The sequence below is a fragment of the Branchiostoma lanceolatum genome, chromosome 3 (genome assembly GCF_035083965.1).
Source record: "Branchiostoma lanceolatum isolate klBraLanc5 chromosome 3, klBraLanc5.hap2, whole genome shotgun sequence".
In the NCBI taxonomy this organism is placed as follows: Eukaryota; Metazoa; Chordata; class Leptocardii; order Amphioxiformes; family Branchiostomatidae; genus Branchiostoma; species Branchiostoma lanceolatum.
In genome coordinates, this window is record NC_089724.1 from 10,220,877 (window position 1) to 10,234,522 (window position 13,646).

At 40.9% G+C, this 13,646-nt stretch overlaps 1 protein-coding gene across 2 annotated transcripts; it reads right to left on the minus strand.

Moving 5' to 3' along the window:
- Positions 1 to 309: 309 nt before the first annotated feature.
- On the minus strand, positions 310 to 13,059 carry LOC136430153 (cysteine-rich motor neuron 1 protein-like). Of its 2 annotated transcripts, none has more exons than XM_066420479.1 (9): positions 12,957 to 13,058; positions 11,180 to 11,251; positions 10,555 to 10,666; positions 10,127 to 10,235; positions 9,338 to 9,508; positions 7,951 to 8,156; positions 6,379 to 6,526; positions 5,804 to 5,976; positions 310 to 1,620 (listed from the first exon to the last, which is right to left on the minus strand). In XM_066420479.1, the coding sequence occupies exons 2-9, from the start codon at positions 11,224 to 11,226 to the stop codon at positions 1,339 to 1,341; spliced, it is 1,248 nt and encodes a 415-aa protein (XP_066276576.1). In that variant the 5' UTR covers positions 11,227 to 11,251; positions 12,957 to 13,058; the 3' UTR covers positions 310 to 1,338. The 2 variants fall into 2 exon arrangements, with proteins under 2 accessions (XP_066276576.1, XP_066276577.1); XM_066420480.1 differs by having other exon boundaries at positions 1,457 to 1,620; positions 7,958 to 8,156; positions 12,957 to 13,059.
- Positions 13,060 to 13,646: the final 587 nt, after the last annotated feature.

Here is a 13,646-nt window from a genome sequence, read left to right on the forward strand (position 1 = left end):
CATCGTACTCTATTGTATTGTATCAGATAACATTCAAGAAGCCTTGTGGAACCTATGTCTCTGCTAGTGGCAAACTATATTTAATGGCACATAATAACTAAAGAAAAACTGCGCATACGCTACGGGAAAATGTGCTGTCAAGTATGTTGCTTTCTTTATACTTCATGAAATATGCTATAGAATAGGTTGATGTGTCTGACAACTCATACCAGTGATAAATGTTCGTGTCAAAGGGTGCATGGGCGTTCCTATTCCAGACAACACACGCACGCACACACGCAGATGCAGCACTGTCAGACAAACAGCTAATATTGTTGAATCCATGTATTTGAATTAAATCTGAACCTATTCATGATGAATCTATAATATTGTCAGGCATTTATTAGCAATTCTAGATCATTGCGTCAAACAAAATTGACTGCTAGCACGTGTTACGTTTGTGCAGTTAGTTACCTCAGTTGTCTGAAAGGTTGAGGGTTGACCCAGTATATTATGACTCATGACCCTGGCAATAACAACACGTGCACATTACTCAGCCGATGTTAAAGAATAAGAATGGTCCCAAAACTAGGTATACACCTATAACTACTCGAACTTTACTTTTACTAGTAAAAAGACCACTGGCGTCGCTAATAATAAGAAAATGAACCGAGCCTGTGGGGGAGGAGCATATTGTAATCATTCTCAGCTGGCTAAATAAAATCTCCCAACAACCAGGTTGTAAAACCATTTTCTCCGTTTTCATGGGTGTTACAGAGCTACAAATTCCATGGAGCTATCTCTTTACGCATAGCTCTAAATATAGTACATGGACATTATCATTTTTCTCACTTTCACATCAGCAATAACGAATAAAAATCTCAAAATAGTGACTTATGTGCAAAGCGAAAAATAGTGAAAAATAGGCAATGCCATTTTGATTGAATGCGTTACGAATTTTATTATCAGCGACAGAAAGCAAACACAACTGATACCTAGAAATTCCTAGACTAGTGGAGAAAGGAAGACAGAAGTAAGGCAAAATGTGATTTAATACGTTCTTACCCATTATGACCAAATGCAGTTTCCACACATAAATGGCAACGTGAATAGTTAATCATAACTACGACATGTTGCAGTTAAGACTTTCTATGTACGAATGAAATTGCTACACAGTAGTTTTAGAAGCTATTTTGACATACAAAGCCAAGGAGCCGACAAACATCTTTTGATTTCTTTTGCGGTGCGAACAGTAACTGCTATCTCAGATGGTAAATTGGTAGTGCTGTCTGCTATGTTATTCTGTGCTAAAGCGCATCAATTATTTTATCGTACAGGAGATTCGCGATTCCCCTTCAACTAAAAATCCTGATAGGCTCTGATTGCTGTCACGGCGAAAGGATCGTACTCGCAAATATAAGGCCGCTTCGCCTTGCACCAGCCCAAACGCCAGCGGTACTTCCTAGGCCGACACATGTAGGCACAGTCGTTGTTCTTCGTGTTCAGCACCCGTCTGTCCCAGTGTTCGTAGTCCTTCATCCTGTTGTAGGGCACCCCGTCACTCCACACGAGACGCCTGTCGGTCTCCCTGTCATCTAAGCCGATCCACGTGCTCTGGCGGATGAGGAGCACGGTGCGGATCTGTGGGAAATTCAAAGGTACAGGGTTGTTTGTTAAATGTGATCAGTCAATGAAAGACCACTAGCACTTATGAACAAAACGCCGCATCATCTATAGCTAAAGCCCAGGTTATTAATAGCCGAACATGGCCTCCCGACCTTCCCCAACTATGGTTGGGAGTGGTTCGGGAGCTAGCCTCCGCTGTCGTCGGTTTGTGTTCGGCTTGATTGGCTGGCGTTCGGCTGTGCTAGCTGAATGTTTTGGCTGTGGAGGACGGAGGGGGGGGGGTATCGGGGGCCAAGTGTTGCAAAAATACTTATATATAAAGAAAAGAAATTTCTGATATATAAGGATGATTTAACGCACTTATATACATTCAGGTTTACACACATATATACAAGGGAGAACACACACAGATATATGTTCAGGTTTACTTACACACAGATATATACAAAGGAGGACAGACACATATGTTCAGCTTTACTCACTCATATATATATATACAAGGGGAACACACACACATATGTTCAGCATTACTCACACATATATACAAAGGAGTACACACATACATGTTCATGTTCAGCTTTACTTACACACACACACACACACACACACACACACACACACACACACATACACACACACACACACACATTATTGATACATCGTAACATGCACACATGTACACTCATGTTAGGTATGTCATGTGTAGATTAATCTCTTAGAAGTATTACGATTATAAGCCATGGTCTTCATTTTCAAAGGTAGACAGCTCTTAGGCTCGAAAAGAAGTGTGTGGGTTTTGACCCCAATTTTGCTCCAAAATTTGAAGTAGAGTAACTGAAGAATGATATTAATGAATCGTCATGACTTTCGGAAGCTTATGAGATGACTGACACATATAGATGTGAAATATGCAAATCATGTCCTTATGCATCAATACTGAGTTAATGTTACGATTCTGCTACGTTCATGGAACAGTGGACGTTGCAACATGCAACATATGAAGCCGAAAGAGAACAATCACTTTTTCAATAACAGTCTCCATAATGTGAAGAAATCTATACTATAATACTACTGTGGTAAATGACGCGATTTTCACACTTGCAGCATTGAAAAATGAACTAAGGTAAGATATCAGCACCAATACATCAAGGCCCATTTGGAACGATTGCAATGAAAATGCTACAATTGCCCTTTTATGATAAAACCTTCCTGGCCAAGATAAGATAAGTCTAAATTAGCAACGTGTGTATTACGTTGCTAATTTAGACTTATCTTATCTTGGCCAGGATCTTTATCTTAAAGTTCAAAGTAACAATGCACCCTTGTGAGACGACTTTTCCTGTCTCTGTGGACGCCGTAAGATTGTTGTAAGGAAAAAATATTGATATGTACTGGCAATTTCACGGCACATATCAAAGTAAAATGTGACGATCGCATCACATATATCCGTGTCTTGCAACATAGATATATGTGGCGATCGTTTGATATATATCTGTGTTTTGTGGAACAGTTATATGTGGTGCGATCGCCACATATATGTCTGTCTTGCAACACAGATATATCTGTTCCACAAAACACAGATATATATCGAACGATCACCACATATATCTGTGTTGCAAAACACAGATATATGTGGTGCGATCGTTACATATATCTGTGTTCCAAAACACAGATATATCTGTTCCACAAAACACAGATATATATCAAACGATCACCACATATATCTGTGTTTTGTGGAACAGATATATGTGGTGCGATCCCCACATATATGTCTGTCTTGCAACACAGATATATCTGTTCCACAAAACACAGATAGATATCAAACGATCACCACATATATCTGTGTTTTGTGGAACAGATATATGTGTTGCGATCCCCACATATATGTCTGTCTTGAAACACAGATATATCTGTACCACAAAACACCGATATATATCAAATGATCACCACATATATCTGTATTGCAAGACACAGATATATGTGGTGCGATCGCCACATATATCTGTGTTCCAAAACACAGATATATCTGTTCCACAAAACACAGATATATATCAAACGATCGCCACATATATGTTTTCACGCACAGATATCTGTGTCATGCATCACAGATATATGGGACCCTCGAATCCCATCTATGTGTGTCTTGGGTTATAGTTATAAGCGTTATTCACAGATAACATAACAAATAGATTGTCAATGATTTTTCGCCGACACACAGACGGCTTTTGTATGGGAAACATCTAGAACAGCACTTGAATCTTGAAACAAAGCACCCGCTGTGAACTTAGCTGTAAGAGTCAAGAAGCCTCAGGTTTTTTAACCATTGGCTGAAAATGTTACAGGTTTAGTCAAGTTCTGCGCTGTTTTCAACATTTTCAGCCACTGATAAAAAAGAAACCTCCTTATTACCTTTACACTAAAGTTTACAGCTGAGTTCCATATAGCAGGTACTTTGTTCCAAGATCCAAGTGCTGTTCTATAAGTTTTGTTCTATTGTAATTGTGTGTGGGCGAAAAAATCATGACAATCTATATATGTCATTCGAGCGCCACATATATATGTGTTACAAAACACAGATATATCTCAAGCGATCGTCATATATATCTGTGTTGCAAGAGACAGATATATGTGGTGCGATCGCCACATATATCTGTGTTCCAAAACACAGATATATCTGTTCCACAAAACACAGATATATCTCAAGCGATCGTCATATATATCTGTTGTTGCAAGAGATAGATATATGTGGTGCGATCCCCACATATATCTGTGTTCCAAAACACAGATATATCTGTTCCACAAAACACAGATATATATCAAACGATCACCACACATATCTGTGTTGCAAGAGATAGATATATGTTTTGCAATCGCCACACATATCTGTGTTCCAACACACAGATATATCTGTTCCACAAAACACAGATATATATCAAACGATCGCCACATATATCTATGTTGCAAGACACGGATCGTCACATTTTACTTTGATATGTGCCGTGAAATTGCCAGAACATATCAATATTTTTTCCTTACAACAATCTTACGGCGTCCACAGAGACAGGAAAAGTCGTCTCACAAGGGTGCATTGTTACTTTGAACTTTAAGATAAAGATCCTGGCCAAGATAAGATAAGTCTAAATTAGCAACGTAATACACACGTTGCTAATTTAGACTTATCTTATCTTGGCCAGGAAGGTTTTATCATAAAAGGGCAATTGTAGCATTTTCATTGCAATCGTTCCAAATGGGCCTTGATGTATTGGTGCTGATATCTTACCTTAGTTCATTTTTCAATGCTGCAAGTGTGAAAATCGCGTCATTTACCACAGTAGTATTATAGTATAGATTTCTTCACATTATGGAGACTGTTATTGAAAAAGTGATTGTTCTCTTTCGGCTTCATATGTTGCATGTTGCAACGTCCACTGTTCCATGAACGTAGCAGAATCGTAACATTAACTCAGTATTGATGCATAAGGACATGATTTGCATATTTCACATCTATATGTGTCAGTCATCTCATAAGCTTCCGAAAGTCATGACGATTCATTAATATCATTCTTCAGTTACTCTACTTCAAATTTTGGAGCAAAATTGGGGTCAAAACCCACACACTTCTTTTCGAGCCTAAGAGCTGTCTACCTTTGAAAATGAAGACCATGGCTTATAATCGTAATACTTCTAAGAGATTAATCTACACATGACATACCTAACATGAGTGTACATGTGTGCATGTTACGATGTATCAATAATGTGTGTGTGTGTGTGTATGTGTGTGTGTGTGTGTGTGTGTGTGTGTGTGTGTGTGTGTGTGTGTGTGTAAGTAAAGCTGAACATGAACATGTATGTGTGTACTCCTTTGTATATATGTGTGAGTAATGCTGAACATATGTGTGTGTGTTCCCCTTGTATATATATATATGAGTGAGTAAAGCTGAACATATGTGTCTGTCCTCCTTTGTATATATCTGTGTGTAAGTAAACCTGAACATATATCTGTGTGTGTCCTCCCTTGTATATATGTGTAAACCTGAATGTATATAAGTGCGTTAAACCATCCTTATATATCAGAAATTTCTTTTCTTTATATATATGTAATTTTGCAACACTTGGCCCCCGATAGGGGGGGTCTGGAGTGGGTCAAAAGAATATATATACTGAAATGATTTTTATCATGATTTCATCACGAACTCACCGCGATCCAGAGCTCTGTCCGATAGTCGCGGATGGTGACCAGACGACCGCCGTCAGCGCGGCAGCTGCTCTCGGCATCATGGTAGGAGAGACGCTTCCTGTCGAAACGGTAGCAGAAAAATATCTCCTTAGAGGACTTTGGCTTGATGTAACCTTCAGGGCACTGGCCAGTCTCTGAAAATGAATGAAACTGAGTGAATGAGATGAACGAGATGTACTACATGTAGGTACGGTGCAGCTGTATAGCCTGTAGTCATTTCAAGGAATTGTAAGTAAACAAACTACTACTTTACATTTGTCTGATACTGTAAATGCACAAAATTTAATGTTCGCGGTAGGGAGAAAAAGGAGTGTTCGCGGTGGTTTTGACTTTGTGTTTGAAACAATAGTAGCGCAGCAGTCACACAATGAAACGGCTTTTCCCGGTGGTTTTAAGTTTGCGGTAAGCAGTTAACCGCGAAAACCGCGAACATAAATCCACCGCAAACATTTCTGAATTTACAGTTCTTTTCCGGTCACTTAGCTCATCCAGAATTTGCGTATTGAATATTTTTGAAAGTATTGAGTACTTCTTACCGGTTTTCTGGCAGGCCCAAGTGCCATCCTTCGTCCTGACGTGGCGGCTTGATGGGTGGAAACAGTCCACAAACAGACACTGAGGTCTTCCCTCGCGGCAGAAGCAGTTCTTGCCTGTCTCATCTTCATCGCCCCACGAGTCTCCTTCCTGGAGCAAAACAGAAAGGAAGGTGGTGTGTATAAAGGGCTCAACATTTCATTATGTCATTGGGCACATTAGGCTTTCAACTCTTTCAACTGTTTTAAACATCACGCCAACATTGAATCTATTCATTTATTGTCTTTCAGTACATTCCATTAGGACGGCGCTCTCGTCGCGTGCTCTCTGCGACCTAGAATTTAACAGAGCGCTCAGAGACTTATACTTGGAAAACGAATCTAATTATGCTTTGTGTGTTTTGTTGTCTTTTTATCCATGCTTTTACATTTTGCATGATATTCCGATTATGAAATCCAGGATTGGACAGATCCGGTTTGGGTCGCAGCGAGAGCGCAGCGTGATCGTCGTCTAGTGGAATGGGGGCCTAACTAGTACTTAGACCCCCATTCCACTTGGACGGCGCTCTCACCGCGCTCTCACGGCGACCTAAAATGGTCCAGAGCGCCGTGAGAGCGCCGAACTCCTGGAAAACGTGCTCAAGTGGAATCTCTACGGCGACCCTTGCGCGCTCTCAGCGCGACCAAAATGTCAAATGTCAGCAACTTTTGAAAGATTTCACAGATCACTCAACGAATTCCAGAGATAAAGAACGAATTTTTGTTACGTTTTCTGTGTTTTGTTGTCTTCTCAGTCATACCTTTACCTCTTGCATCATATTTGAATGATAAAATCAAGGGGAAAACAGATTCAATTTTAGTCGCTGCACGGTCGCTCAGTGTGTGTCTTAAGTAATATATGTATGTTAAACTTGCTTTTTTCTGTGTTTTCTGTCATGTAAACTGTTTGCAATAAATATATTTTATCATTCTACGTTATGATAGAAACGTAAATCACAGAATTTGTCAACACATTTTGAATCACTGACAATAAAATTTGGAGGGAATTTAATTTGAATGGAAGCAAGTACTTATTTCGTCAATTTGTATTACCCATGAGCAAAACCACAAAATTCCCAGAAATTCAAGATACACCGCTTCAAGAATTAAATTTGTTTGAACTACAGTTAAGACCATTCAATCCTGATAGAGCGCTCGCTGCGATCCTTGAGCGCTCGCTGCGGCCCTTTGATCCCACCTTGGGCGCTCTCACGGCGCTCACCGCGCTCTCACGGCGCTCACCGCGCTCGCTCCGCGCTCTCTCGGCGCTCGTTTTTAGATCGCCATCCTCGGCGCTCTCACAGCGAAGGTTTTGAGCATGTTCAAAACCATCGCCGAGGTGACGGCGCGCATTGCGCTCTCGCTGCGCTGTCGGCGCTCTCGCCGCGCTGTCGGCGCCCTCAATGGCGCTCTCGCCGCGCTGTCGGCGCTATCACGGCGATCTGGCCAAAATGAGGTCGCCGTGAGAGCGCGGTAAGAGCGCCGTCCAAGTGGAATGGGGGTATTAGTGAGTCATTGGATACGCGGCTAGCATACCTTGTACTTTCTTCCATTGTATTCGCAGCCTTCGTCCTGACACTGTTTCAGCGGGACGCACCGGTCGCCCCGCCAGACGTGATCCCAGACGTCACACACACAGCTGGGCACACACATCTTATTACAGGCACGGACCGGCTCCTTACAAGATGGAGGACAGTCACTTCCGCACATGGACCAGTGACTTCCGGCGGGGCACTTCTTAGCTGTGAGCAAAACAAAACAAAAATGTATAATTTTGAATGTTTTACTCAAGCGTCTTCATCTAATCATAGTATCATCATCTCATCATCTGGTCGCGACGGTCTCACGGGTACTCATGACCCTTCTCCCCCATCCCTCCCTATCCTCCATTGCACTGGGTAGGTCTTTCAGAGTACAGTGTGCGTCTAGACACAGTTGATGAATATAGGTGACATCTATATCATATAATATTAATCTATATCATACTTTAACACATCTAGAATTGAAGCTGGAAGGTATCGTAAAATTCCCCGTGATCAAAGGTTTTGTCCATTCTGCCCAAATGAGATTGAAGATGAACGTCACTTTATCATGAATTGTCAAAAGGTATGAGGATAAACGCTCAAAGCTATTCACTTTTATCTCCGCTTGTTCAAATGAATCAATGCGCCCCGTTCTGTCGATAGATTCAATTACATACCAGGAGGTGATAATCCCTACTGTGTACAGATAGGTATATACATCAAAGAATGTTTGGACATTAGAACAAGCAATGTATAAGTATATGACATGTGATATTTCGATATGTTGCTCTATCCCATATGGTTGTGTGTAATCAAACTCATTTTGTATACACCTATTCGTTTGTATGTATGTATGTATGTATGTATGTAGTAGACCTTACGAAAGTCGCTGTGCTTTTGTTGTGTCAATAAAGATCTTCTTGATAAACCGTTCTATAGTTCTGATCTCTCTCCTTCTCTAGCTCGCACACTGTTGATCCATGAACATTGCAATAGTGATTATCTTAGCAGCAGCAAGATGATAGAAACAGCGTCTTCTACGAAAAGGTATTTCCTATCTATCTATTTTTCAGATTGTAAGATATGTCAACGATTTGTTTTTGGCGACGCCTAATGGTATAGTATTGCGTGCAGTTTGCAAGAATTCTAGGAATTGTACAGGAATTTTCAGTCCACAGGGATGTTTGGAATGTTCACAAAGCGCACTGTACAGTACCACAGGAAGTGCAATGGTCGAAAGTGGGTCACCCAGGCCCCTGGGGGGCATATGTCCTGGAAAGAATTTTCAGTCCACAGGAATGTTCTTTTTTGTTCTTCTATGTTCGGCATACCCAAACATTGATAATTAATCAAAACTAAATGATTTTTGATTGAAGGTTTCTTAAATAGCCAGTACTCACGACATATCTTTTGTGGGATGCAGTTGTCTTTAGACCAGACGAAGCCCTCGTCACACGCACACCCGGGGAAGCAGACCGCGGGGCAGATCGGAGTTGGGTTGTCACAGGTGGGTCGGCACATTCCTCCACACGCGGAGAAATGGCTGTTTGCTCCACACAACGACGCTTTAGCTGTTGCAAATATGTTCCAAATAAAAATGCAGTGTCGTTAGCGGTGATTTTTTTTCTGACGCCAAATAAATGAACTAGCTAGCTATGAAGCCACGTAGTGTATTATTTTGCGATGTGCATTGTAAGAGTCATGCCAGGAAACAATACATACAAACTTGTTAATGAGCTTCTATCGATGAGATGGCCAACAGCGTCCACTCTTAACACGTACATAAAACACATTTGCCTGGTCTCATCAAATGAGACTGGTAAAAATCTTAAGAGTAATAGTGTTAGTGTTGTCGGTATTAGAGGAACACACACACACACATTCACCGTCACACACACGCACACACGCACACACACACACACACACATACACACACACACACACACACACACACACACACAAACAAACAAACAAACAAACAAACAATCACGACCTTATGAAAGATCGAATAAGTGAGTGAATGTAAGAAATCTCTTCTGTTAAATTGATACTCTTATTTCAATTTGTAATGACATCACAGTCATGTTTGGTTAACTGCGAAAAGCAATGCTCAGCACAGATGACGTCATAAATTAGTTCATGATTAATTGATTCAGTCGCATGAATGGCACTCTTCGCGCAGTACTCACGTTTGCATACTCCAACTGCATTGAAGTCATCCTGGTCCTTGTCACAGAATAACCCAGAGGAACATACTCCAGAGATCTTCCATGGTCCACCGCATCTCTCCCCCTCCACCTGTGTTAGAGTAAGATGATAACTATCATATCAGCAAAAACTCCAAGTAAGCCCAAATACTGACACAGGCTATCTGTTATTATTCCTTAGGGAAGGATGTGATTGAATAGGTTTCAAAATTGTCGCAATACATGGCTTAATCCTTGAAAGGATTGTTTAACATTCAACTCTTTCTCTAAACTCCCAATAGCGTTTCTAATAGGGCAAGGGCTTTGCAATTATACTAATTGAAAGCTACTATTTCGTATCCATACAATAGTACATGTTTTATTTATACTATGACTTTTCATCAAAGTGAATATGTCAATGTTTTCCTCACTTTTGCACACACGTCACAGCATCCACACGCGTCTTTGACGATGTCGCCTTTACATGGAGGTGGCTTGGAGCATTCGTGATCTTCACATGGCGAACATGACAGACCAGCCACGCTGAAATGAGGTTGATTTAGAAAATAAGTTCTAAGAAATGCACCTCTGGTAGTGGTTCTGATCCCACAAGGATACTTATTTCTAATATAGGGTTAATGACCCACCCTGAGGACTACACAGTGGCATAACTCATTGCCGGTTCCTATATCAACGGAATGAACGACCGAGTCCGCGAAGCTTTTACAAGTCTGTCTATATCAGGAAGTTTCTTAGAATCGAATAGAAAAAACGCACCGTGTAATGGTAACGTTACAAAATTTGGACCAATTGGACCAATGGGAATCCTAGAAAAAGTGCGCCGTATATAGACATTAACGACCCGTAAAATAGGGTCAATACGGGGAAATAACGACCCGTAAATGGAACCTTCTGATTGGTCAATGACATCTGGCTATATGATAATAGGTATTCTAGCAATAGTTAAATGATGCACTACACATATTCACTAGCTAGTTACGATGTTTAGTGTATTCATTACCAATAAGGAAGACATTATGAATAGTTTTGGGTCACCTTGTTACTATCACTATAAAAAGGATCGCTGTCCTCCAAGCTCCCATCCTCCAGCTGAAGAACGATGCCGGGCTGAAATAAGAGATCAGTGAAAATTGATAACGATCGATGTTTCTGTCTAAAAGAGCAGACACAACATTGCAACAATATGAGAAAAGTGCATGGGTTTTACGATATCGTAGTATAGCATTTATGAAGTAATGTATGTTATTGGTTAATGCATAATAAATGCCTTGTTAAATAGAGATAATAAACTACGCACAAAAAGTTCGGAAACTTAAATTTGGTTGATCATATCTCCGTTATTTTTTAACCGATTTTGATGCATTATATATCATTATAAAGCTTGTGTGATTCCCTGTTCTATGATACCAAACTTATTGTGATTGAAAACCCACGGAACAAGTACCAGGACTAATAACGTGAGTGGGTCACGGAGAAAAAGTGCCCAAAATTCCCTGTTTGTGTCATGCGCGCGCTGTGACATCCTATCGGTTTGGGCGCGGATGATGATTCAACAGACTGTTTGCTCAGGTTCTAAGGTTATCTTTAGAACACAGACCATCCAAGGTTATTTCTAGCACACAGAACATCCAAGGTTATTTTTAGCACATCGAAGATCCAATCGTTTACACCACATAAACACCTGCGTCCTGCAACGGTATCGTCATCCACAGGTGTTATTTTTTCTTATTGTTTCACAACAAACATTGGGGTATGGGGAGGCATAATTTCCAGGGGAAAGACAAGACTTGTACCATGAACCCTCAATGCAGAAAGATATCGTGACACAATACTTGATCCGGTGGCCATCCCATTCCTCCATAACATGGGGCCGAATTCCTTGCTGTAAGATGATAACGCCCGCCCACACCGGGCAGGGATCATCGCCGACCATCTCCAGCATGCAGGTGTAGAGAGGATGGAGCCCGGACCTGAACCCCATCGAACATCTATGGGATCAGCTTGGGCGAGCTGTCCGTGCAAGAGTGACCGAGAGAACAACGCTGGCTGACCTAGGACGACTGCTGGTGGAGGAATGGGACGCTATCCCACAGCATCGCATTGCGCGACTGGTGACGAGTATGAGAAGGAGGTGCCGTGCTGTAGTGACAGCGCGTGGCTGGATCACCCGTTACTAAGACTCCTTGCTAACCCATTACTAAGACACAGATTGTTGGTTTTGATAAAGAATAAACTTAGCTTTCATGAATATGTCTTGTTTATTCTTGTTGATTTTTCACAATACCCTCGTACAGAAGTCAATATCAACAGAAGAATATGTACGGAATAGCATGTTTGACTATAGTAAGGTAATCTGGGCACTTTATTTCTTCGACCCACTGACTTTGGCAGGCCTGATGCTCGTTTCATGAACTTGCAATCACAATAAGTTTGGTATCATGGGAAAGGAAATCAAATAAGCTTTTAAATGATATGTAATACATTGAAATCAGTAAAAAAAATAACCGAAATATGATCGACCAAAGTTAAGTTTCCGAACTTTTTGTGCGTAGTTTATTCAATACAATGCGCAATGATCAAGACTGTTCTTCTACTCCAATACAAACGTACAACAGTCCAATAGGTGAACTTTTGCTGTTGACTCAAGCAGAGCATAACACGTCCCCAAAGGCGAGGACACCCCTGCAAACATTAAAACAGCAATTGCTCATAAAGTATGGCATCAGCTCATCGTTTGTAATACGTGCCATTCAAAAAGCCCCTTTGTTAAGGTGCAAGTGGTTTCTATACTGTTAGTGATTGTTACACCTACCTCTCTTCTCATTCAATGTGTTTCACAGCCCGAGCCTCTTGCTTTTCTGCCGTGTAGAGACGAGGTCTGAGGTTGACCCCTTATTGAGATACGCCTCGGCTGCAACAAAACAATTTGCACAAGGTAGTCACACAACTTACCAACGACTGTATAGCGTATTGAAAACATATGCCACTGTCACATCTCTCTTAATGGCCGGAAAATCTTGCTGGAACGCTTCGTATAGTTGTTAATCTGTGTGGTGGTAGTAGAGTGCTAATATTATACTATACATAGATAATTGTTATATAAGATTTAGATAATATACAAGTAACTAAGACCACGACGTAAATATTTACGTTCTCTTCAAAATGATATAGACAAGAGATGTGACTGCCATGCATATGAGGTGAGGAAACTGCGTAGACCTACTAAATAGCATTGGACGAATTCGTACTCGAAATAAATTAAATTGATCTCAGTACTTGAGAAAAAACAATTAGTTCTATTACAAGTGCCCGAGAGTAGTCTGCACTGTAGAGTGCCTAGAGCTAGGGTGCTGCCCTTACTGGGTAATGAGCTGTACGGGACAGGGTCCTTATCATCCACACTGCCTATACACACCTGTCCATAAAGTAGACCACAAAATACTCAATAAAACCGATTAAGTGCTTGTAATTTTCATGTAGTGTATTTGACTTAGATTAACTT

Bases quoted from the DNA above. Each gene is read 5' to 3' on its own strand.
- LOC136430153 (XM_066420479.1), bottom strand. From the start codon at position 11,226: ATGGGAGCTTGGAGGACAGCGATCCTTTTTATAGTGATAGTAACAAG. The intron at 8,157-9,337 runs GTGAGTACTGGC...TTTTGCTCACAG, and splicing joins CATCCCACAAAAGATATGTC to CTAAGAAGTGCCCCGCCGGA. The intron at 6,527-7,950 runs GTATGCTAGCCG...GTTTTGCTCCAG, and splicing joins ACAATGGAAGAAAGTACAAG to GAAGGAGACTCGTGGGGCGA.